At 39.7% G+C, this 25,422-nt stretch overlaps 1 protein-coding gene and 2 pseudogenes across 1 annotated transcript; all 3 read left to right on the top strand.

Annotated features, from left to right (window-relative positions):
* The first annotated feature begins 3,282 nt into the window (after nt 1-3,282).
* Nucleotides 3,283-4,230, top strand: LOC116646254 (annotated as a pseudogene).
* Nucleotides 4,231-6,062: 1,832 nt separating this feature from the next.
* On the top strand, nt 6,063-8,651 carry LOC116646253 (annotated as a pseudogene).
* Nucleotides 8,652-21,066: 12,415 nt separating this feature from the next.
* Nucleotides 21,067-23,372, top strand: LOC116646252 (olfactory receptor 51Q1-like). Its single transcript, XM_032426842.1, has 2 exons — nt 21,067-21,987; nt 23,322-23,372. The coding sequence occupies exons 1-2, from the start codon at nt 21,079-21,081 to the stop codon at nt 23,370-23,372; spliced, it is 960 nt and encodes a 319-aa protein (XP_032282733.1). The 5' UTR covers nt 21,067-21,078.
* Nucleotides 23,373-25,422: the final 2,050 nt, after the last annotated feature.

Below are 25,422 nucleotides of genomic sequence, written 5' to 3'. Positions count from 1 at the left end.
GTCCTGCCTAACGAAACTGTCCAGAGGGCCACCAGACTCCATAGGTTCTTCACCACCCAGTGGGCTTAAGAGGGCGAGACTGAACAGAGGGCTGTGGGAGATTTCCTGGGTGCCTCCCCTCCCCTCTGTTCCACATGCTTCTCCATATCAGCTCCTTAGTCTGACCACATCCCCCATGCTCATCCTCTCTGCTGCCCAGCTTCTCTGATGCTGTCTCACAGGAGACTCTCCCTTCTCCTCAACACCACCTCTTCTTTTTAAGATTTTATTTATTTATTTGAGAGAGAGAGAGAGAGAGCACAAGCTGGGGAAGGGGCAGAGGGAGAGGGAGAAGCAGGCTCCCCACTGAGCAGGGAGCCTGACATGGGCTTGATCCCAGGACCCCAGGATCATGACCTGAGCTGAAGACAGATGCTTAACTGACTGAGCCACGCAGGTGCACCGACCTCGCCTCTTTTGTTTGGCCTGCCACTCTGCCCCCACCCCTCTCTGTTTCTCCCTCTCCCCCCCTATCCTCCCCCAGTCTCTAAGCTTCTTGTCAGTTTAGCCCTTGGCTTTTCCCTTTGCTGTTCCTCAGACTCTGTCCTCTCCCCAGTTCTCTGTTCATGTCTATCTGGCACCAGTCTCCCTCCCCTCAGTCTTCCAGCAGCCTCTCTCTAACGTTAGCTTTGCCATCCTCCAATGCCGCTGTCCCTTCCCACTCTGCTTCACACACCCTTGTCTTGTGCTCCTCAGGTTCTTCCTCTAAGTTACACAAGCCCCTTTCTCCCTGACACCCAGCTGGCCCTTTTCTGTCCTTCAACATCTTTCTCCCCAGCTTTCACCACACCCCATCCTTCTTCATCCACTTCCTCACAGTCTTCCAGCCTCCTCTGCTTCCTAAACTATGGGTCTCCCCAACTTGCCTCTCAGCATATTCTTATTAAGGGTATGGTCTCTCTGCCTTCCTCTATTTAACCCTCATTATACCTTCCCCTATTCCTCAGCCTCATCCTGTCTGTTCCTCAATAGGTGCTGTGATCTATTCCTCAGTATCTCCTTTTATCACTGTCCCCCAGTTATTCCCTCAGTCTATTGGACTGTCAATAGATTCCTAATCTTTCAAAGGCACATGGCACCTTATGCCAAGACCTAAGCACTCTCATGTTAAAGAGGAGATGGAGTTTCTTTCTGCATAACAGGAGGAGATAAAGAGTAATAACCATAGGGAAGAATACAAGAAAAGTAGTGTTTGGTTTGATAGCAGTAACAAATATATTTATTGTTTATTATAATCCAGACTTGGTGCTAAATTTTATATACATCATATACCAATTAAAACACATCCATTCTTACAAACTAAGGGTTGCTGGAGTGGGGGGTGGGGTAGGAGGGATGGGGTGACTGGGTGATAGACATTGGGGAGGGTATGTGCTATGGTGAGCGCTGTGAATTGTGCAAGACTGTTGAATCTCAGATCTGTACCTCTGAAACAAATAATGCAATATATGTTAAGAAAAAAAAAAAGAAGAAGAAGATAGCAGGAGGGGAAGAATGAAGGGGGGGGAGACGAACCATGAGAGATGATGGACTCTGAAAAACAAACTGAGGGTTCTAGAGGGGAGGGGAGTGGGAGGATGGGTTAGCCTGGTGATGGGTATTAAAGAAGGCATGTTCTGCATGGAGCACTGGGTGTTATGCACAAACAATGAATCATGGAACACTACATCTAAAACTAGTGATGTAATGTATGGTGATTAACATAACAATAAAAATTTTTTTAAAAAAGTTTAAATGTTGTTCAAAATAAAGTAATTGAGATTGAATCTTTGTAAAAAAAAAACACACATCCATTCTTTAATTAGGAAATATTATCATTATTTTACTGATGAGGATGCAGAAGCAATCAGACACTGAGATCCAGGATAACAGGGCTAGTCTTGTAAGCACCTCTCCAGGTACCCCTGTTTTTAATTTTTAATAAACTAATTTGAGCAAGGAACAAGCTTTGTTATATTACTTCTGTTTCAAGGTACACTTATTGATATGCTTTTTTTTTTGCAATACCTATTCAAGAAATACTGCTCTAATAAGTTGCCCTGATTTATTAAATCTGTATCATGTCTCCAGCTTGATTTCAGAGAAGAGATACCTTTAAAAACTGGGAGACAAAAGAAGGAAGGAAGAAAGGAAAGAAAGAAGGAAGGAAGGAAGGAAGTAGAGAAAGAGAGAGAGAGGGAGGAAAGGAAGGAAGAAAGGAGCAGACATGTCAGTGGAGTATCAAATTAGATTTGAAAATAAAGAAATTCCTGGGGTGCCTGAGTAGCTGAGTCAGTTAAGCAACTGACTCGGTCTCAACTCAGGTCATGATCTATGGGTCATGAGACTGAGCCCCACTTTAGGCTTCCCACTCAGCAGGGAGTCTGCTTGATATTCTCTCCCTCTGCCCATCCCCCTATGCACATTCTCTTGTGTGTTCTCCCTCTGCCTCCAAAATAAATAAATAAATAAATAAATAAATAAATAAATAAATAAATAAACAAACCTTGAAAAAAGAAAGAAAGAAAATAAATAAATAAATTCCAGGAATTAGAATAAAGGTAGCAAAGATGTAGACTGTATAGGATGAATTAGTGTGACTTCCCAGGGCCTGAGATGCTTGAGGAATGAAGTACTGGAGAGTGAGTCATGGGTTCTTTAAGAGGATTTGGTTTGGAAAGAAGCAGGATACCTCCTCTCCCAATCATTGGGACATGTAGGAAGGATCTCATAATGGCAATAAGGAGATAAAGTGGAGAGCAGACTAGATGAGAAAACTCTCTACAGGCATTCTTGATTTGCTTAGAAAAATTAGGTATATTTCTTCTATAGAAAAAGCTTGGTAGGGTCTGTAGGGTCATACAGAGAATACAACTTCAGAGTAACAGAATTTCAGAGAATCTCAGCATTCTGTTAAGGTCAAGCTCTAGATTTTTCTGAAAGAAGTTACACAACAACAACAATAACAACCCTATCTTTCACAACTGGTTAAGAACAAAAGTAGAGAAAACCCTTGTTGAGGCTTACTGTCATGAGGTAAGTAAAGGGTTGATTGGGAATGAGAGAAAGAAGTGAGGAAGCAGGAAAAGGACAGGCTGTTTGTGTGGGCAGTGGTTAATCAAGAGGTCACTGAGTTCACATTGTGCAGACAGGCCAGACCTGCCAGCAAGGGATTGGTGTCCAGTGATAGGAGTGATCATGCTTAATAGCCTAGTAACCCTCAACATACTACCCCCTTTTCCTAGAGCGAATAGACTTTTGACAATGAGGACATCCACTCTACTAAATGCCAATGCGAACTTCTCTACATTCCTGCTGATGGGCTTCCCAGGCCTTGGATGGGCTCACCACTGGATCTCACTACCCATTTTTGTAGGATACTTGGTGGCCCTCGTAGGTAATGCTACCATCTTGCATCTGGTACGAACTGACCCTTCTCTCTAGCAGCCCATGTACTACTTCTTGGCCATCCTGGCAGACTTGGGCCTGTGCATGTCCATGCTGCTCTCACTGTTGGGCATGCTGTGGTTTGATGCCCGGATGGTGGGTCTGGTGCCCTGTGTTCTGCAGCAGCACTTCCTTCACTTCTTGTCCTTCATGGAGTCAGCCATGCTCTTTGCTATGGCTCTGGACCACATGGTGGCCATCTGGTTCCCACTGCGCTATGCATCTGTGCTCTCGGGTCCTCGTGTGGCACTGGCCAGGGCTGTGCTGGGCATGTGCAGTGCCGCCATCACCGGGGCACCCTCACTGAACCTGCTGAAATTTGACTACTGTCTCCCAGGGGCGCTCTCCCATGCCTGCTGCCTTCACCAGGACATGATCTGCCTGGCCTACTCCGACTAACACGCTTCAACAGACTCTGGACTGTGCATCATCATGCTGGCCATGGGCTTGAATGTCCTTTTCATCCTACTGTCCTACACTGTCATCCTCTGCACTGTGTTGGCCATCACCTCTGCTGGGGAGAGGCTGAAGGCCCTCAACACCTGTGTCTCACACATCTTGGCTGTGCTCTGCTTCTGTGTGACTGTACTAGGCCTGTCCATCATGCACAGATTTGGGCACCACACCTTGCCCTTGGTGCACATCCTCATGGGCACTGTCTCTGTGCTCTTCCCACCCCTGATGAATCCTGCTATCTATAGCATCAAGACCCAGCAGATCCACAGGGCCATCCTCAAGGTAGTTTCACTGGGCAAGATACAGTGAGACATTGGCAATGAACTATAGCGATTCAAAATGGGGAATGAGTTAATGCTTCTTTATAAAGTCTTCATACACAAAGCAAGTTCTGTTTACCCACTTTAATTTGATCAATTGATTATACATCATGAATTAACTCTAATGTTAAAATCAAATAAAGTCTATGCTCATTACTACTTATGTATATACTTATAAATATATAACAATTCTATACATAGAATGATTATATATATATATATATATATTTTACTTAAATGTTTACATGTTCAAAGTGATTTTTATATTTGCTCTTCTACTGATTTGGTAGAACTCTAATTCCATAATAATGTCATTAATGATAAGTTATTCTGGTGATGTGGAGAGTTAAATCATCACTTCACATTTTTTGGATTAACAAATGAGTTTGCCACCATTTTCAAAATATAATAATTCTATTATATACATTCATCAGGGATAACTTTATTGTAAATCTAAGAGGAACTTTCCAGTGTTGCTTTTTTTTTGTCCATATCATAGTCTGGGACAGAACTAAGTCCAAGGGAGGCATAGAAGCCTATCTTATAGGGCGCCTGGGTGGCACAGTCGTTTAAGCATCCAACTCTTGATTTCAGCTCAGGTCATGATCTCAGGGTCATGAGATTGAGCCCTGAGTCCAACTCCATGCTGGTCATGGAGCCTGCATAGGATTTTCTATTTCCCTCTCCCTCTGTCCCCCACCCCCCACCTTCACTCGCATGCACTCTTTCTCTCTCTCAAAAAAAGCCTAATTTATAACCAGAATGAGAAAAATTGGGGCTCACAGTGTGTCAGATCTGTAGTAGTTATATGACAGAAGTGTGTCCTTGAGTTGCTAACCTAAGGAAAGAACCCCAGATCTGAGTACAAGATGCATATTCAACAGGCCACTTAGATCATACTTTGCCTGTTTCAGTACAAGGCAATTTCTGCTGTCCCCAAAGGACACAGGAATGTCACTGACCAATAAGGTTTAGGATATAAAACATATAAGACAATTGTCAGAGTATTTTAGAAGTATTTTTAAGCAATCATATACTGCCATACAAATACATAAGATTATTGAGAAATGCAAGACATTCATGCACACATACAGATATGAATGAATAGTCACTTGCACCTTTTACTCAGATCTGAGGGTTCTTTCCTTGGGTTAGTGATTCAAGGACACACCTCTGTCATATCACCACCTACATGAATGTACATTCAATGGTAAATACATTCATGGGAAGCTATACCTGCTCATAGATTCATGCAAACTTGCAAACAGAATTCTACATCAAGGAACATGGTTATGTATACATCTACACACACATGCACACACATGCGCACACACATGCACACTCATGTGTTTAGATGCACATTTACATTAATTTACGCACTTGCAAATGCACATAAAAGCATGCTCACACAGACATGTATATCCATACATCCACACACTCATACACATCTTGCATATTTTCTCAGAATCTGACTTCTGGTTCCCCAGAGAGCATCTCCTGGGATCTTTACTCTTGGCCCAATTATTCCTGCAGGCCTTGAGGCAGCACGTTCTTCTGAGGTTGGTTTGCCTGTGTCTCCCAAGGGACTGACTGGCAAAATTAAGGAAGTAGAAGGCTAGTTCTGAAGTCACAATAAATAAGAAGGCCAGTCAGCCCCTGCTTCCAGGTAGTGAGCTGGAGACCAGGCCTGAGATCAGCTACCTTGAAGGGCAGGTGGGCCTTCATAGAGGAGGAGTGGAGTTGGCCTGGAAGTCCAGCCTATGGGATCAGGTGGATGGGAAATCTGTTCAGGTGAGCCAAACCTGGGGTTTGCTTTCGGAGATGCAGCTTGTTTCCAGCACAGGTTTTATGTTCCCCTTCCTTCATGTCATGAAAGACACCTCCCAGCAGGATGCGGACTTTAATCCAGAAAGCTTCACTGTAGCAGAGAAACACTTGATCTGTTTTATTCAACACTTCTCTGTTAATTCAGGAAAACCGGGGCAGGGAAACCTCCATTTTGTCCCCAAATCCAAATATTTTTAAATTAGATATGTAATTCTCTTTTTAAAGTCTATCTTTGTTTCTTAGACCTATTTACCCTCCTCTCCTTCACCTTCCACACCAATAGTCCTTGTCCCCTCCATCCAGGCAGGCAGCCACATAGACTGTCACTCTTGAACCCAGCTCCTCGATGACCTGTGCTTTTCACGGTCCTTCCTCCCTGTCTGGCTGACTCATTCCCACTCCCATCCCTTTTGTTACCACGGGCTTCCTGGTACCACTTTTGTTCAAGCTTCCTTGTTCTCCTCTTTAACTGCAGTTTTGCCAGTGTGACTTGGCAAGTCACTTAAAAAGCCAATTTCTCATTCTCCCAAGTTGTAAAATGTGTATGAGTGGGTCATTTTGAGTATTTTGAGGATAAGTCAGATGACCTCTATATGAAGATAACATATACAGGGTACCCTTCCAGACTACCTGATACATCGTACTAAATCAATGTGATTTCTTTTCTTTTCTTGTAATTCTAAGTAAGAATTACCAAATTCTAAGTAAGTATTACCTTTTCCCTACCAAACACCAGACTTAAACCTCTTCTTAAAATATTTACCTCTCAACACACACACCTCTTTCATCAGCATCAATCTCTGACTTCCTACAATAACAGTTCTTCCTATACAATGAAGTAAAAGGATATTACATGATTTTTCTGTCTTCAGAGAGGCTCTCATTTGATAGAAGAAGACAAAGTTCTTCCCCAGCTTCCTGCCCCAAGCTCCCAACCTAGACTATATCACCATATATCAATATGTACCTGATTCCTGTTCCCTGCCTCCATGTACCCTTTCCCTTTTATTAAGTCCTGGTGACAGGCTCAAAATATAGCCTCTACACCTGTTTTGGAAGAGCTTACAGACAACTAGGAGAAGGCACACAAACAGCTAAATGGCAACACAGGGAACGGAGTGCTAGATTAGAGGGAGATGCTGCTGTAGAAAGTGATTAACCACATGCCCTAGTGAGGAAGACATCACAGGACTGACATCTGAGGCAGATGTTCTCAAACAAGGGTTCAGGTTGTATTTGTTTTAAAACATAATTTTTAGTTGAGCTCGATGCTAAAGTGCTTAAGAAAGGGAAGGCAGAAAAGAAAAGCAAACAATAACAAAAACAAAATGAAAACCACAGGAATGAACAGGAGGGAAAAGAGGAGTTAGGGTGTGTCAGGATTTGCAGACAAATGAAGTTAAGGAGGTGGATCTCATGGGAGTTTTGTCGGTATTAGGAAGTGTGTCATTCAAAGAGGATGCATGCATGGGCTATGAAGTATTTTCCTTTCATCTTAAACAGTGGCAGGGGAACAAAAAAATCACTGTTCCTCTCACTAATTCAAATTAATGGATGATGTTCAGAAGCCACTGACTTCCTCTCCACCAGACCATTTTGAAGCACCAGGGGACACCATATTTTAGAATCAGTTTCCTTTTGCCTTTCCACGCAGGCTTTCAGAAGCCATCAGCACTACTGAGGTGGGCCATCATGAATAAAAAGACTTGTTTTGGAGGTGCCTGGGTCAGTTAAGTGTCCGACTTTTGGTTTCAACTCTTGGTTTTGGATCAGGTCATGATCTCAGGGTCATGAGATCGAGCCCTGTGTCGGGCTCCACGCTCGGCGTGGAGTCTGCTTGGGATTCTCTCTATCCTTCTGCCCTTCCCTCAGTTGTCTCCTCTTTACTCCCATGCTCTCTCTCTCCCTCCCCTCCTCAAATAAATAAATAAATAAATAAAGTTTGCAGATGTTCTCCATACATTCATTTTCATCATGGAGTCAGGAGTTCTGCTGGCCATGTCTGTGGACCACTTTGTGGCCATCTACAACCCACTGAGGTACACTGCCATCCTGACCAGGCCCCGTATTGCTGCTACTGGTGCTGCACTTGGACTGAAGAGTGTGATGTTCATGTTCCCACTGCCCTTCCTCCTGAAACATCTGCCCTTCTGTGGCCACAATGTCCTCTCCTACTCCTACTGCCTTCACTCAGATCTAATCCAGCTGCCCTGCAGGGATATGCGTCCCAACAGTATTCTGGGGCTCTGCATTGTTACTTCAACTTTTGGGCTGGACTTGCTGCTCATTGTCCTCTCTTATGTGCTGATCCTCTACACGGTGCTGGGCATTACCTCTGGGGAGGGACGGCAGAAGGCCCTCAACACATGCGTGTCACATATCTGTGCGGTGCTTGTGTACTATGTGCCCATGATCAGCGTGGCTCTGGTACACCGCTTCATGAAGCACGCTGCACCTGCTGTCCGTCTACTCCTGGCCAATGTCTATCTTCTGGTGCCTCCTGTGCTCAATCCCATCATTTCCAGTGTTAAGACAAAGCAGATTTGCCAGGGGCTAATCCAACTCTTTCTTCCAAGAAAATAATAAGGGCATTAGGGCTGTTGGGATGGTTACCCACAAGCCAGTCCTTTTCATCACCAAATGTGGTCCAGGGAAGCACAGAATGCTTGTCACCTTGTCAAAGCTTGATAAGGCTGCATGTTGATGAATGTATTGAGAATTCACATTTCATACATGAGACGTAATAATCTAAATGAGCATTGTATATTATTTTGTCAGCTACTTTGTTATATGTGTCAACTTAAAATGTACCTACTTTTTAATCCAGAAATTCCAGTTCTTAGCACTGCCCTAGATTTATACTCTGAGGTTTGTTTATGAACACATACTTGAATAAGAATTTTCACTTAGGCAAGGTTTGAAATAAAATAATAGTAATAAAGAAAAACCTAACTGGCCATCAATAAGTAGTTAAATGAGTTGGGATCTGTCCATACTATAGAGTTTTCTACATTGTGAAAAAGACTTAGATTGATAGGTATTCAAGGTTTAAGCAAGAGATAGCAAGATCCACACTCATGTATTTGAGAACACTTTTTATAAAACAATGTAATCATATAAAATATCACTTAGTTTATATATTTAAAAATACATGCTAAATTAATAACAATAATAGCTTCTTTTGGAGAAGACTGTGATAGTGAAGAGAGGAACAAAAGGAATTCTTAATCTATATTATTTAAAAAAATAAGAATAAGACATTCCACATTTTCCTTCATTATAAAAATATATAGCATTATGTATATATACATATATTTAAGTTTATACTGAAAACCTGTTCAAACTTTAGAACAATTAGAAGCAAACTAGGTACTAAGAACAAAGCCCTATAATTGAGAATGAGCCCAGAAGGAATAGTTTTGTAAATCAGGAATCTGTATGGTTCTTGGGGAATGCTGACTGAGGAATAAAACTAATTCCTCCTACTAAGACCTCATTGGAAAAACCTATTGTACATGGGCATTGAGATGGTGAAATGGAAAGCAGAGAGCATAATTTGCTAATGCTAAATATCCTTAGTCAGCTTGAGAATTTGAATGTGAGGTTCCAGAAGCTGTGTTGAGTCGAAGTCATTGCACATGGAGTGTTCATAGGGAAACATGGAAGGGGCAGATTCTGAAAGGCATGTTTTCTTCATAGGGGCCTGGATTTACAAATTCTCTCCCCCTCACAAGACAAACTGTCTCCCTGCTTGAATTCTAATTGCACTTTTCCCTTCTTGTTGTTTGTCTCATACCACACATGACAATTGTAATCAAGTAATTATCTTTATACTGCTTTGTACTGTTTTATTTTTCTATGTCCAGTACATTTTAAGTTCAGTAAGGTAGGACGATGTCTTTTTGTTCACTCGGAATGTACTAGCTATTCAATAAATGCTTGGTGATGAACAAATTAATTATTTAATGAATTAATACAAGTCTACAAATATTTCCTTGACCCTTATGTTTTTCTGTGTGCATGAACCCCATTTGATGACACTGTATCCCTATTACTCTTTCTCTCCCCTCTGTTTCTGTATTGACTACTATTTTTCTCCCTCTCTTACTTTTTCAGGTTCTCTTTCTAAAGTCAAAAGATATGCACCTGGCAACGCTAAGTCCTTTAACTTCTCAGTAAAACATTAATGGTCTCAATGCAAAATTCATCCTCAGTCACAACACATGCACTTAAGTTAAACATTCCCAGTAACATTTGGGAGACTCTAGGCAAGACGCACGTGTGTTTTAATCTTAATGATATATGTAAAAACTATGGTAATATTTTAGATGTGGTATGTGAGATACGAATGATTACATTTGGAAACCATAAGAGACTCTTAATCTCAGGAAACAAACTGAGGGTTGCTGGAGTGGAGGGGGGTGGGAGAGATGGGGTGGCGGGGTGATGGACATTTGGGAGGGTAGGTACTATGGTGAGCGCTGTGAATCATGTAAGACTGATGAATCACAGACCTGTACCTCTGAAACAAATAATACATTATATGTTAATTTAAAAAAAAAAGAAAGTTTGAAAATAGGAAGGGGATGTGTGAGGGTGTTGTCAAAGTGATAAATGTTGCAATATGTTTTACGAATCTACACAACTCTTTAAGGTAGATTGTTCACATTATACAAGGGATGATAGGTTATGAGAAGAGATTTGAATTCACCTACATATATCTATGATTTAAAATTCTTCATCCTTGGGCGCCTGGGTGGCTCAGTTGGTTAAGCGACTGCCTTCGGCTCAGGTCATGATCCTGGAGTCCCGGGATCGAGTCCCGCATCGGGCTCCCTGCTCGGCAGGGAGTCTGCTTCTCCCTCTGACCCTCCCCCCTCTCATGCTCTCTCTCTCTTTCATTCTCTCTCTCAAATAAATAAATAAAATCTTTAAAAAAAAATAAAAATAAAAAAAAAATAAAATTCTTCATCCTTAAATGCCTTGGTAATCTGCCTCAAAATGCAGTGAAGACTAGTTCGGATTGAAGATTTGAGTATGGGTTTCTTTTTTCTTACAGATTTTATAAAAATATTTTTACAAGCTTTCATACATACAGTTTCTTTCTTTTTCTCATGAGAATATCTTCATGCAGCTCATAATTCTATTCTTTTTTTTTTTCCCTTGTAAACATATCCACTCTGCTTAGTCATTTTTCTCCCTCTTCCATCTCTACCCACACAAGAGGGTCACCCCCTGGGGGAGGTTACCTGATGACCACTAACACTGTGGCTTTTTTCTCTCTTCCTCGGGCACACTGGAATCCAGGTTAGCATCTCATGGTGTGTTTATGTTACTCCCTGCCCAGAATAGGGAGCTTCAGAGAAGACTAGGAGTAAAAACTGTTTCTGTCTTCCATAAAACTGTGTCCCTTCCATAACCTACAACCTTCCTGTATCGCCTTCTACACTGAAGATGTTCTGATTAGGGGCTTATAACTCAAGAATAACTGTATGCCTCTTATTAGTCTCAAATATCCATTTATACACCTGTCTCACTCCAATAAATTTACAAAGTTCTCACCTGAGCCCTTTGTCTAGGTATTGGAAGAGAGCACTCCAAATCTACAGACTCTTCTGCCTGATGTACACCATAAATCTCTTCACCTCACTTACACTGAACATGCCTTGTCTAAATTCAAGTTCATGATCCTGAATATTTTGCCACTCCCTGAGATCAAGATATTTTCCCAATCTATTTACTGTGTCAGATAACTTCTTCTTTAGCATACCAAGAGCTGTACCAAATACATTTCTTCTAGATGTTCTCTAGGTACTCTGCCTACATAGGTTTAGTTATTCTGATGGTCATTTCAGCGGATCACTTTTTGGCATTCTGTAATCCACTTTTGTGCCCAAACATTTGAACACTTCCCTGCGTTATTGAATAGGATATTGCCTTGGGGTCTTGGGTATCTGGTGTTCACATTCCTAGTTTCTTTATGGAAGGTACCCACAGGTACTTCTCCACTGGCATTTGTCATCTATTATCTGTTATCACCTCTATCCACGTGCTGGATTCATTGCTCATTGTAATCTGTACCTACTGATTTTTTGTAAGATTCTAGACATTGTTTCTGTGGTAAAATGGCAGAAGGCCCTGATATCTGCATGTTCTTGTACTTAGTGTCGATAATCATTTTCTTCCAGTTGCACCACTTTGGACAGCTTGAACAGTGTCTGTACTTCTATAGGCTGCTATTGTCAATGCCTTCTCTCTCTTCTTCAATCCACCCCAATACCTACAGCATCAGATTCAAGAGAGGTGCAATAACATTTTGATTGTTAGTGTGAAAAAAAGTTAGGGCATATTAGACTAAAGAGGACCTTCGTGTTACAGAGTCTTGGATCATTCTGGACTATAGTGACGCCACTTTGGGGTATTCAGACTTGTGTATGACTTTGTGTCACCACTACTGATTTTAAGCTATAGTGGATGGAGGAGGGTAAGAGAAAAGAGTCTTCCTTCACATGAAAAAATAAGGCCTTAAAGCAAAAGAAAAAGTGAAGTGGAATAGAAACTTGAACTGAGGCTTTCCTGGGTGGAGGGAACAACAGTATCCTTAACATTAAATATCTCAGAAACAAATCAAGTATCCCTGGAGAAGGAATGGCATGGTCCCATGAAGTTTTATGACATAGATTTATTTAATGAGATTTCCTGGGTCGATGTATGCACATAGCTAATATTCTGAGGCCACTCCCTTTTTCCTTTAAATACCCTACCCCACCTCACAAATTAGGTGAATCCAAAATATGAATATAGATTAATGGCCAACAAAAAAATTTTGGATAATTTTTTTACTGCAAGCTTTATCTGGATTTTTTTCAGATCAAAGTGATTTTTCTTATTATAACTCATCTACTGATTTAAATAAAGTCCAGGTCTCTTCATGATTCTAATCTGAATGTGATAAATTAATATAAAATAATATAATATTACTTTAAGCTTTCTATATTCCTGGAATGGCTTTAGACCCCTTACATATTTGTACTGAACTTTTATTTTTAAAAAATTATCACTCATCTTGGAAATTGAGGATTAGGGAAAATTAGTTTCTAACTGTGAAAGATTTTTTTAATATAATATTAAAATTTTCTCTAGAAAGTAAAAGATAAAGTGTCATACTAAATATATTTAGGTTATTAGAGAAAAAAATTTCGTTTTTTGTAATGGTGTGCAAAACAAGAGAAATACCTTCTAACATTGATCAAACTCATTATTAAAATTGGTTCAAATTTAACCATTAGAAAAAGCCTAGGATTTGCTTTTGTCTTTGAATCATGACTAGTTTCAGAAATGGTCATGAGTGAGGATGTGGAATTGAGCTTCTCTATTCATCATCCAAGAAACCAATGGGTGTAAATAAGCATTGCATACCTGTTCTTTTTCTCACTCCAAGACATATATCTATAATATCACTTGGACTGAAAACCAGGGCATTTACTCTGTTACAAAGAGATAATTATCAGGATGCATTATATTATGTGTTTGCTAATAATTGGGGGTGACTCCCCTTTAGGCTATGCCTAATGTATAATTTAATTTTTTAATAAATGGAAATTTATGTACACCAGGAGCCCTAGGCAACATTTAAATGTGTTTGTCCTGTTTCTTATTTCTCTACTTAATTTCCTAGGAAACAAAGTTGTAAAATTGTCTTGTTTCTAGCCCTCTACTTACAGAAGTTGTGTTTTATCCCAGGATGTCCAAGCAGATGTACACTCCACATTTTAGCAACAAACACAGTTTGGCCCATATCTGAACATCTCCTTCAAAGAAGATAGGAATGAGCTGTTCTAATCCTTTTTATAATTCTGCTGATGCAGAGATGATTGGCAGTGCTCACATCTATGTGGCAACTTTATTATGTTTTATTGACTTAGGTTGAAAGGGCAAGTTTTCCTGCTTCTGAGAACAAACTTAAATTTGTGGGCATTTAAGACATATTTTACATTGTAAGAAATACTCATGGAAAATGACTTGTCAAACTAAGTTTTAGGTGTTTTAAGAAACTGAGGGAATTTGTACTACTACAGAGTTCTGGTATATAGTAAGAAATCGTAGTTCTTCATGTGCAGGAATAATCTACTCAACCTGAAATAAATATCACACAGCTAGAAATTAACATTGTGGGTTATTTTTGTTTGTTTTTGCTTTTGTTTTAGGATGGTTTTTTGGTTCATTTGCTTTGATCTATCACACATCAAGCCCATGAGTCCAACTTTATCAGGTCCAAAAGACCTGATTTCCTTTTTTAAGATAACAGGTATCTCACTGCTGTCCCATTGCTAGCATTTTCATTTTTGTCAAAAACAAAATTACAGAATGTTTTCAAAAAACAAAAGCAAGGAAAAATGAAAAGGATTTTCTCTAAAGAAGCTTATATCTTAAAGATAGATAGAAAGATAGATAAATAGATGATAGATAATTCTGGCTAAAGTAAGAAAGAGAATACATGATTAAATGGATCATCTTAAAATGCACATAATTTACATAAAATTAAATTCTATACATACAGCACGAATGCATTTGTGCTAGAGTAAAATGTGTGTAGTGTGTGTTTATATATGGAAAAATTTTATGTGAAATGTGAAGTTCCAAAAGTATACTATGTCTGATACCTCAACATTCAAACATGATTTAAAATCTTTATATAATCAACAAAGAAAAAGAAACAAACAACTACTACGTTCAACAAAGAAAAAGAAACGAACAACTACTACGTACTACACATTCCTTTCAAGTGCATATGGAACAACCTACCAAAATTAACCATAGGCGCATAGTAGTATTTTATTTCTTGATCTGGATTAAGGATACAGGAACTATTCATTTTGTGATAATTATTAAGATATACACATAAAAGTTGAGTACTTTTATCTATGAATATTATATCCTAATAAAAACGTGTATAAAGGGGAGCCTGGGTGGCTCAGTGGGTTAAGCGTCTGCTTCCATTCAGGTCATGATCCCACAGTCCCAGGACTGAGCCTCATGTTGGGTTCCCTGATCAGTGGGGACCCTGCTTCTCCCTCTGCCCCTCCCCCTGCTCATGCTCTCTCTCTCTCTCTCTCAAATAAATAAACAAAATCTTTTAAAAAATGTGTATAAAAATGCAATCCGACATTCTGAGAGTGTGCTAATCATGTGCTTATGTGGTGAGAAGGAGTGAATTTTTGCATCTAATGTATCCTCACATTGATTTTCACAAAATTTCCAGTTTGGAGTCCTATACACTTGCCTTCCTGAGTTCCAAAGGACTCAAATTCAGGAAACTTTCCGAGTTAGTAGAATTGCTTAGCTTCTTGTTCACTTGTTCCTCTGTAGTCAATCAAGTTAATTTCCTTGTTCTATAAAGTCAGTTACCAGTCATCTATATGCATTCTATATTTCATTTTTGAAAACCTTCTCACCTATTACTATCTTCCCACCTATTTATCTGCCACTGTGAGTCTATACTTGCATTATTATTAATACTTGAAACAAATACATTTGTTCAACCTATATTTTGATATAGACCAAAATCTATATTATGATTTACATATTTTTTCCTTTTCTGTCTTCTCTCAGATTTAAAATATTTTGAAAGTATTTTCCCTATTTGTTTTGGAATTACAAATGGTACTTTTATTCTACAAGTTAAATGTAAACATATACAGTTTACAAAGTCAAAAGTTATTCAAAATGTCTTCATCTTCAAATAAACAAAGAATTTAGCATGCTTTATTAAGCATTCAATCCCTTCTGTTGTCATTTTTCATATTAATAATCATTAATTGTATCCACATTTTAATGTAGATATTATTGACAATGTTAGACATTAACACAGTTGAAATATTATTGGCAATGTTAGAGATTCACAAGGCTGAATTTTCCTATTGAATACATATATATATTCACTACAAGTCTCTATTTCAGTTATTCTGTTTTCCCTCCCCAAAGTCAGCAAATACTTACACTGTATTACATTTCTCTTTAGAGAAGCATTTATATATGTTGGCTATTTGAACATAAAAAAAAAGTAAAAGGAGACAGACACACACACACACATACATACAAAGCATTTATATATAACCAGGAAATTATGTGTGTTTATACGTTTCCCCAGTGAACATTGTGCACTATCCTCTAGTTGATGTTTCATATGAGCGTGTATCTTTGAGACCATTCATAACCAGTACGTGAAGAGCACAACCATTCGTTTTCATCTACCTAACATTCCACTGTGTCTACTCTGGTACTTTGCACGTTATGGGAATCTATTTACCAGTTCCCAGTTGATGAATATCTAGCTTGCCTCCATTTTTTGCTTTCTTGTTAATATTATCACGAATAATCTTGTATCTATGTCGATTTGCATACATGTAAATACGTTTGTATGTTAAATTTTTTTGTTTTTATTTAAATTCCAGGTAGTTAACATACAGTGTAATATCAGTTTCAAGTGTAAAATACAGTGATTCAGCACTTCCATACATCAGCTGGTGCTAATCACAAGTGCCCTCTTTAATCCCCATCACCTATTTCACCCATTTCCCTGCCCACTCCCACTCCTTATCCCACCCCATAATCATCAGTTTGTTCTCTATAGTGAAGAGTCTGTTCCTTGGTTTTTCTTTTTTCCCCTATGATTGTTTTGTATCTTAAATCCCATATATGGGAAATTCATAGTGAACTCATATGGTATTTGTCTTTCTCTGACTGACTTATTTTTAGAAGTGGAATTAAATTGAGGCACCTGGGTGGCTCAGTTGGTTAAGCATCCAACTCTTGGTTTTGGCTCAGGTCATGATCTCAGGGTCCTGGGATGGAGCCCTGTGCCGTGGGGCTCCCCACTCAGCAGGGAGTCTGCTTGTCTCCCTCTCTCTCTGCCCCTCCCCCTGTTTGTGCTCTCTCTCTCTCTAAAATAAATAAATAAATCTTTAAAAAAAAAAAGAATAGAAGCAGATTAAATTGTTGAGTAAAGGATTTCGTGAATTTATAATTTTGACAGATACAGTATTGTCATTTACCTCCATATAAGTCATACCTATTAACTAACAGTCCTGTCAGCAACTGTGGAAGTGCTTCTTTTATCGGACCTTTGCCAATCACTGTTTTAACATTTTTGGATTTTGCTAATAGGATGCATAAAAAAACTATCTCAATTTGATTTCAATTATTTTCTATTATATGTGAGACTGAACATCTTTTCACATGACCAAGAAATTTTATATTTCCATTTCTTTGAAATTTGTTTATCTCCTATGTCCATTTCCTATTAGGTCAGAGGTTGGCAATTTTTTTCTACAAAAGCCCAGATAGTAAATATTTTAGGTTTTTGTGGGTCATACGGCTTCTTCCAAAACTACTCACCTCTGCCACTGTAGTATGAAAACAGCCATAGACAACACATAAATAAATGAGTATGAGTGTATTCCAATAAAACTTTATATATGGACACTGAATTTTTAATGTAATATAATTTTCGGTGCCACAAAATGTCATTGTCTTTTGTTTTTTAGTCATTTAAAAATGTAAAAACAATTCTTATCTTGTAAGCCATACAAAAAAGTACACATTTAATATTCTATTTTTAGACAATATCTACTAATCTCTTACTATAAACAATAATGACATTAATGAACTTCCCAGTCCACCACCATCTTCTACCTACTATCTTATTTTAAAGCATTTTATTAGGGAAATGTTCAAATAGAGTACACTGAAAAAGAGAACATTATAAAGAATCCCCATGTACTCTTCATTCAACCTCAACTTGAAGAATTATCAGTATAGTAAATGTTTTATCAATTTTGACATTTTACCTTTCTACTGATTAGTGTCTAGTTTAAAACTTCAGTTTTCAATTTTAAATTATGTCTTTTAAGCCTTAACCATGAAAGATGGAGTAATCATATACCTAATACTGCATCCCAAATGTAAGACTACCATCTCAACTAAATTGTGTTATTTAATTTCTACATTCTCAGCATTTATAACTTTATGTTCTGCTCTATAATCATAATCTCCTTTTGAAACAGTGGAAATGGTGTAAAGGTGGATATTCCTTGGAGCCAGAATAGATCCTAAAATCCAAGTAGGCCAGATACAGGAGGAATCACAAAGATAAGGCACATTTGCAGAAACAGTGCCTTCAATGATAGAAAACAAAGGAGCCATTCACAGTGAACACGTGAAGAGCTGCCGATTTTCACTGTCTAGAGAAAAGTATAAGCTAAATAAAGTCACATATTAAACCTTACGTCAATTATCTCTAGATGACACTCATCACAGCCCCTTCTTGCCTGAGTAGAGAGGCAGCCTCCCTGGGGAAGAAGGAAAGTACAATGTTGAGGCTAACATCTGTAAGACACTGGAAGAAGAAATCCCATTTTGCCTCTCTGACTTTTGAATCTATCAAGAGATCTGGAATACCTTCCCCCAAATCTTCAAGCTGCATCAAATCTGAGTTTGGTTGTATTCAAGGTGACAACATCAAATGGCAATCCTGCCAACAAGCAGTCCCTCTCAAAACCACATAGCCTATAGCAGTAAGCAGAAGAGAACTAATAATCACCGAGAAAAAAATCCGCCAGGATATTCACTGTGTCTTTCCCATGTCACCTAATAACAACTTTACATTTCTGTGAGTCAGCTAGCTCAGTCGTTGGTACATGCTGAGCACTCAATAAATGTTAGGAGCTATTATATTCATTATTACTGTTATTTTTCCTGGTTCTGTCCCTTAGGGCCTCAGGTCTCAGGGCACAATATTCATATTCGTGTAAGATCCTTCCAGAGATTTCCCCACCCATCTCCTACATTCCAGCTTGGATGTTCAGGAGCATATAACCACTCAGCCACAAGGCAGAGAACAGATGCCCCAGAAAGCCCTGAAGAAACAAGAAAGCACAAAGGTCAGGCTGGACTGCTCCATGGGTGGTCAGTAATAAGATGACCTCTCATTAGCTTCTGCAATTTCTTTACAGTTTAGCTCTATCATTACATTTCATTTCTAAATATTTGCCTGTATTTCTTTTTCTCGGTCAGACTTGCCAAAGGGTTTCAAATTACATTATCCTTTCAAAAAATAATTTTTGAATGTTTTTTTATCCTTTTTAATTTTTCTAATTCAAAAATCCCATCTCTATATTTATTTTCTTTTTCCCCATTTTCCCTAATTTTATTTTGCATTATTTTCTAAAGCCTCGGGTTTAATGTTTTTCCAGGTATTCTTAGTTTGGCATTTATAGACACTTTCGGGGGCATATAGTTAGACACCATGAATACTAGGAACCCATTAACTGCTATGTGTATTTCCTCAAAAGAAAGTTCACAGCTTTCCTTCTTAGAACACTCCAAAAATGAATAACTGTTCATTTACTCTTATTATATAAATTCTTTTATTTAAAAAAATACAAGTCTGCATTTACCCCCTAGGGGGCAGTATAGCTCCCCCTTTAGAACACATGGTCTTCAGAAACTGTCCAATCTTTCCTGTTAATTCACTCCTCAGGCCACTTTAATTTGGCTGCTTTTCCCATCATTCTACTGAAATGTCTTTCCAAAAGCTTACTATTGACATTTACATCCTTAAGCTGAAGAGATGCTTTCCAGCACTCGTTTTACTGAGTTTCTGAGCTGCACTAAACTGTAGTGACCACACCCTTTACCTTCTCTGCCTCTGTGACTGACTCCCATTTCCTTTGTTTTCCACCCACTTCTCTGAGCAGTACTTCATTGTTTGCTTTTTCTCCCCCATCTACACAAATGTTAAATTTTACATTTCCTTATATGGATCAGTCCTCCGCCTTCTTCCTTTCTCACCCTAATTCTTGCCCAGATCATCACATCATTTTCCAGATTCCCAGTTACCCTCAATATGCCAGAGACTCCAAGACCCCTAGTGGATTTCTCCTCTGTCCTGCTGGGCTTCATATCTGTCTGTCCAATCGTCATTTCTCTTGGATAGCTCCTACAAACATCAAACTCAACATGCACAAACCAAACTGTGATCCTTCCTCTACAGGTGCCTGCTACTCTACTGCCCAAAATAAAATTGTCACTATTATCCATACTGCTGCTCAAAGAAGACCCCTGGACATCACCATACTTCCAACTGAATAGAAGGAGGTTGTCTCCAGAATCTTATTTTCCTGCGTGTCTAGTATAAGATGAACTAAAAAAAAGTCTCTTGATTTGGTTACTAGAAGACTTTTTGAAATGTTGATGACCAAAGTTTCAGTTAGTAAATGAGTATCTGTAAGTTTATTTGTACATGTACATTTATAAAAGTGTATTACAAGGCTTGCAGAAAGCAGAAAGCTAAATTTTAGTGCATAGTGTTGGTATGAAAGTTGGAAAAATAAGGTTATTTTAAATAGAAATTTATGGCAAAAGAATCCATAATTGTTTGCTACTGCTCTGGCTAGCATACTGCTCAATGGTTTTATGGAAAACAATTCCAGGGGCGCCTGGATGGCTCAGTCGGTTGAGTGTCTGCCTCTTCATTTTGGCTCAGGTCATGATCTCAGAGTTGTGAGATGGAGCCCCATGTGGGGAGTATGCTCAGATTCTCTCTCTCCCTCTGCCCCTCCCCCCTCAAATAAATAAATATAAATCTTAAAAGAAAAAAACTTAAAAAACAATCAATTCCAGGGGCGCCTGGGTGGCTCAGTCGTTAAGCGTCTGCCTTCGGCTCAGGTCATGATCCCAGGGTCCTGGGATCAAGCCCCACGTCAGGCTCCCCGCTCCACGGGAAGCCTGCTTCTCCCTCTCCCACTCCACCCGCTTGTGTTCCCTCTCTGGCTGTCTCTCTCTCTCTGTCAAAATGAATAAACAAAATCTTTAAAAAAAAAAAAACAATCAATTCCAGACACCTATTTGGGTCCTAGATTAAAGAACAGATAATGATTCTATGGCAGTAGCACACTGATAAAATTTCTTATTGTGGAACACACAGATTTTGGTTTTGCATTCAACAAGCATGTCCGAAGTAACTAATACCACCCGAGCCCCCTTCTACTTCATCCTCACGGGCATCTCTGGATCTGAGGCCTCTCACATCTGGATCTCCATCCCATTCTGCTGCCTCTATACCATCTCCATCGTGGGTAACATGACCATTCTTGCTGTCATCCACACAGAGCCATCCCTCCACCAGCCCATGTACCTATTTCTCTCCATTCTGGCCCTCACTGACCTGGGCCTCACCCTCACCACCCTGCCCACAGTCATGCAGCTCCTCTGGTTCAACATTCGTAAGATCAGCTTTGAAGCTTGCTTTGCCCAGTTCTTCTTCCTCCATGGATTCTCCTTCACAGAATCTTCAGTCCTGTTGGCCATGTCCTTTGACTGCTATGTGGCCATCTGCCGCCCCCACCATTATGCCACCATCTTCACCAGTAAAGTCATTGGCAGGATCGGGTTAGCCATCATTTGCCGCTGTGTTCTGGCTGTTCTCCCTTCCCTTTTCCTACTCAAGGGCCTGCTCTTTTGCTGCTCCCACCTTCTCTCTCACTCCTACTGCCTCCACCTGGATATGATCCACCTGGTCTGTGCTGACATCCGGGTCAACAGCTGGTATGGATTTGCTCTGGTTTTGCTCATTATTGTGATGGACCCTCTGCTCATTGTGCTCTCCTACACATTCATCCTGAAAAGTATCTTGGGCACAGTTTTCTGGACTGAGCAGTTCCCAGCCCTCAATAACTGTCTATCCCACATTCTGGCTGTTCTGGTCCTTTATGTTCCCATGGTTGGAATTTCTATGACTCATCGATTTGCCAAGCATGCCTCTCCACTGGTCCACGTTATCATGGCCAATATCTACCTGTTGGCACCTCCTGTGATGAACCGCATCATTTACAGTGTAAAGACTAAGCAGGGCGCCTGGGTGGCTCAGATGGTTAAGCGTCTGCCTTTGGCTCAGGTCGTGATCCCAGGGTCCTGGGATCGAGTCCCGCATCAGGCTCCCTGCTAGGCGGGGAGCCTGCTTCTCCCTCTGCCTCTGCCTCTCTGACTCTCATGAATAAATAAATAAAACATTTAAAAAAAAAAAAAGACTAAGCAGATCCACCTGGGAATTATCCACTTCCTTTCCCAAAGAAATATGTGCTTAAGATGAAAGAATGAATTTGCTGAATTACTCAGGAGTTAAGAGTCACAAGCTTATGGGGACAGTATAGTCAGAATGAGAAATGTGGACTGTACAATAATACCCCATCGTATTTTTAAGGCATAATGACATGTTCTTGGCTTTTTGCAAATTTTTGTCTGGGAGGACCTAGCCTCAAATGTTCTATCCAAAAGAGATGTGGATCTGAGTTGATTAAATTCCAGCACATTTACCAGCAGTGGGATGAGCTTCATTAATTGAGTAAAGATTTAAGCTTCATCTTCCTTTCTGGATAATTTTTCTCCCATGGCCTGGTTAAATAAGTTTGAAGAAATTCCTTACTTGTTACCCGTACCACCCATTCTCGTAGGCAGCTTCACTCAGACATCCAGGTAAACTCTAGGTCCACTGCACTGGCTCACCCTACTGCATAGATATGCTCCAATTTTCTCTTGCAAAAAAAGTGGCAAATCTTCCAGGGAGGACAGATACAGATCAAGTTTCTTGGCTATTCCAGTTTACCTAATCAACATGATTTCAGCAGACCAAATGAACACATGCAATCTGAAGATTGGAGTGGAATGGTTAGGTCCCCCACAGCTAGAATAAGGCTCCCATCATGCTAGAGGTCCTTTAGTGTTTAGAATTAAAATTTCAAGTGAGTCTACATATAATATTTGTGGGAATAGGAACTCATTTTTCTGACCAGAGTAGACTGTTTTGTTTTGTTTTTTTTAAAACCTTAATGTCCTTAATGTGGTTCAAATTCTTAGGGGTAAGTTCCCTTTGGCATCATGAATTCTGTACCAGAAAAAGCTCTGATAGAAGGAATATGACCTTCCTGGTCATTATTTTGTGGAAACGAGATTGGATCTCAGAAATAACAGTTTGAAAGGCAGCTATAATTGTGGTCACAACTTCTAATTACTGAACCCATAGTGCAAGTGGCCGGTATGAAGACTGACTTAGATTTGAATCAAAATAGGCAGGGCTTCAGTGGGAGTGTAGTGGGGAGGGGGAGGATTACAAGGTGAAAGGCAGAGAACAAGTGGGGAAGGATGTCTTTCTCCACTGATATCCTTTCCTCCCTTATTTTACCCCTTCTTCACCAGAGCCTAGAAGTTAGCATGTTTCTCCAGAAAACCGTGGATCAGGTGGTGTAGGGAAATAAATTCCAGAATGGGAGGCATATGCAATCTCAGAACAGGGGAAATCAGGACCAGGAAATCCAAATATTAAAAAAAAAGTCAAGGAAATGGGTAGGAATATGAATCAAAGAGGGCACTTGTTGCGATGAGCACTGGGTATTGTATGTAAGTGATGAGTCACTGAATTCTACTCCAGAAACCAATATTGAACTAAATGTTAACTAACTAAAATTAAAAGAAGAAGAGGAGAAGGAGGAGGAGGAGGAGGAGGAGGAGGAGGAGGAGAAGAAGAAGAAGAAGAAGAAGAAGAAGAAGAAGAAGAAGAAGAAGAAGGAGAAGAAGAAGAAGAAGAAGAAAATGACTTTTCTTTCAATGGATAGTACAGGATTGAGAATCTCCCAAAACATCATGAGGGGAAAATAAGTCTTCAGATTATGCCAGATTTTCAAGAGGAGCACTTGGCACCATTAATAATCACTCTTTTTTTCATTACTAATTGTGTGACTTTTTGACCAACTAATTAAACTCTGAGTTCATTTTTTGGATTTCTAAAACTGGGATAATAATACCCATCTCATAAGGCTGAGAGTTTTCAATGAAACACAGGATGTAAAAGACATAAGCTTGCAAACCGAGGTGCTCAGTTTATGTGAATTCTCTTCTTCATCTCTCTTCCAAAGTTACACTGTGGATTATGGATGGGAACATCTGTGGTTTCAGCCCCATAAGAATAGGAATTAGGGTGGCTAGATGGTAATTGTTCACACACACAGATACTCCCACTGCCCCTTAAAGACTTCCCCAGATGGGAGGGTGGGTTTCTGAGATGGAGGTGACAGAACAAAATTCAACTCAGGACAATGAGATCTACCAGTGTCATGGGCTGAATTGTGTCCCCTGCAAATTCATATGTAAAAATTCTAACCCCCAGTATCTTTGCATGTAACTGTATTTAGAGATAGGGTGTTTAAAGAGGTAATTAAGTTAAAATGAGGTCATTAGGATGGGCTCTAATCCAATATGACTGGTGTCCTGTGAAGAAGGGTCAATTAGGACACAGATAAGCACAACCACAGCAGGAAGACCATGTGATGACACAGGGAGAAGACAGCCATTTACAGGCCAGGGGAGGGAGGCCTCAAAGGAAACCAGAATGGTGAGAAATTGTGCAAGGCCTCCAGAGTTGTGAGAAAGTAAGTTGTTCAGCCACCCAGTCTGTGGTACTTTGTTATGGCAGCCCTAGCAGACTATTCAAACCCATGGCCTGTGTTTCTATAACTGTAAAATTAAGGTCAGCTGTAGAAGAGAGTAGAAATATTTTGGTTATAAAGAAACTAGAGTTTGGAAACACAAAGAGGAATTCTTGGGCAAAGTAAGTTTTTGGATGACCAGTGAATGGTCTGGCTAACTGTCTGGGTTATAAAATGCAGGCTAAGTAATGGAAGACAAGGCATGTGTTGACTCCAAGCCCATAGGCTTGCGTGGGTCATGACTCCGCATGCTGCCTTCCCAGTGGCTGTTGAGAATGAAATAATCTTAGTGAAAGCTTTCTATCAACTGAATGTTATAGTCACCCAACTCCTAGACAGCTGCCAATACTTAAGTGGAAGCCAAATGAGGATTAAATGAAGAAGTCTGCCCTTATTCTTTGTTCAACCTTTCAGTTTCCTTTCCCTGGACAAAATTGTTCTTTCCTCTGTGTACGTGTGCACGTGTGTATACGTGAGGGCTTCATGACTTAAGAAATGACGTGGTATGTTTAGATTTCAAAATAGATTTGCTTTTTGGAAAGTTTTTTTGGCTAATCTTAAACATTTTTGCATAAGTTACTCAGTGCCTAGAATGTAAATGACTCTACTAAATGTGCTTGTACCTCATAAAATTCAGAAGATGGTTTTTTGACCCTTTTATAATTATTTTAAATGAGGTATACAAGAGGAGGTAGGATTGAATATCATTTTTTTAGAGATGTTAAGTGGATTGTACTAGTTCAAGTGGAAGAGAGCCCAGGCTGCTGCTACAGAAGAAGGGATCTAATTCCAGTCAGGCACCTGAGAACCTTTTC

This window comes from Phoca vitulina, unplaced genomic scaffold, assembly GCF_004348235.1.
Source record: "Phoca vitulina isolate PV1807 unplaced genomic scaffold, GSC_HSeal_1.0 scaffold36, whole genome shotgun sequence".
NCBI lineage: Eukaryota > Metazoa > Chordata > Mammalia > Carnivora > Phocidae > Phoca > Phoca vitulina.
Note: the sequence above shows the minus strand (reverse complement) of the source record. Positions and strands in the feature narration are given on the sequence as shown.

Excerpts from the sequence above, each read along its gene's own strand:
- LOC116646252 (XM_032426842.1), top strand. The coding sequence starts at position 21,079 with ATGTCCGAAGTAACTAATACCACCCGAGCCCCCTTCTACTTCATCCTC. Across the intron at positions 21,988-23,321 it reads AGACTAAGCAGGGCGCCTGG|AGCCTAGAAGTTAGCATGTT; the intron begins GTGGCTCAGATG and ends CTTCTTCACCAG.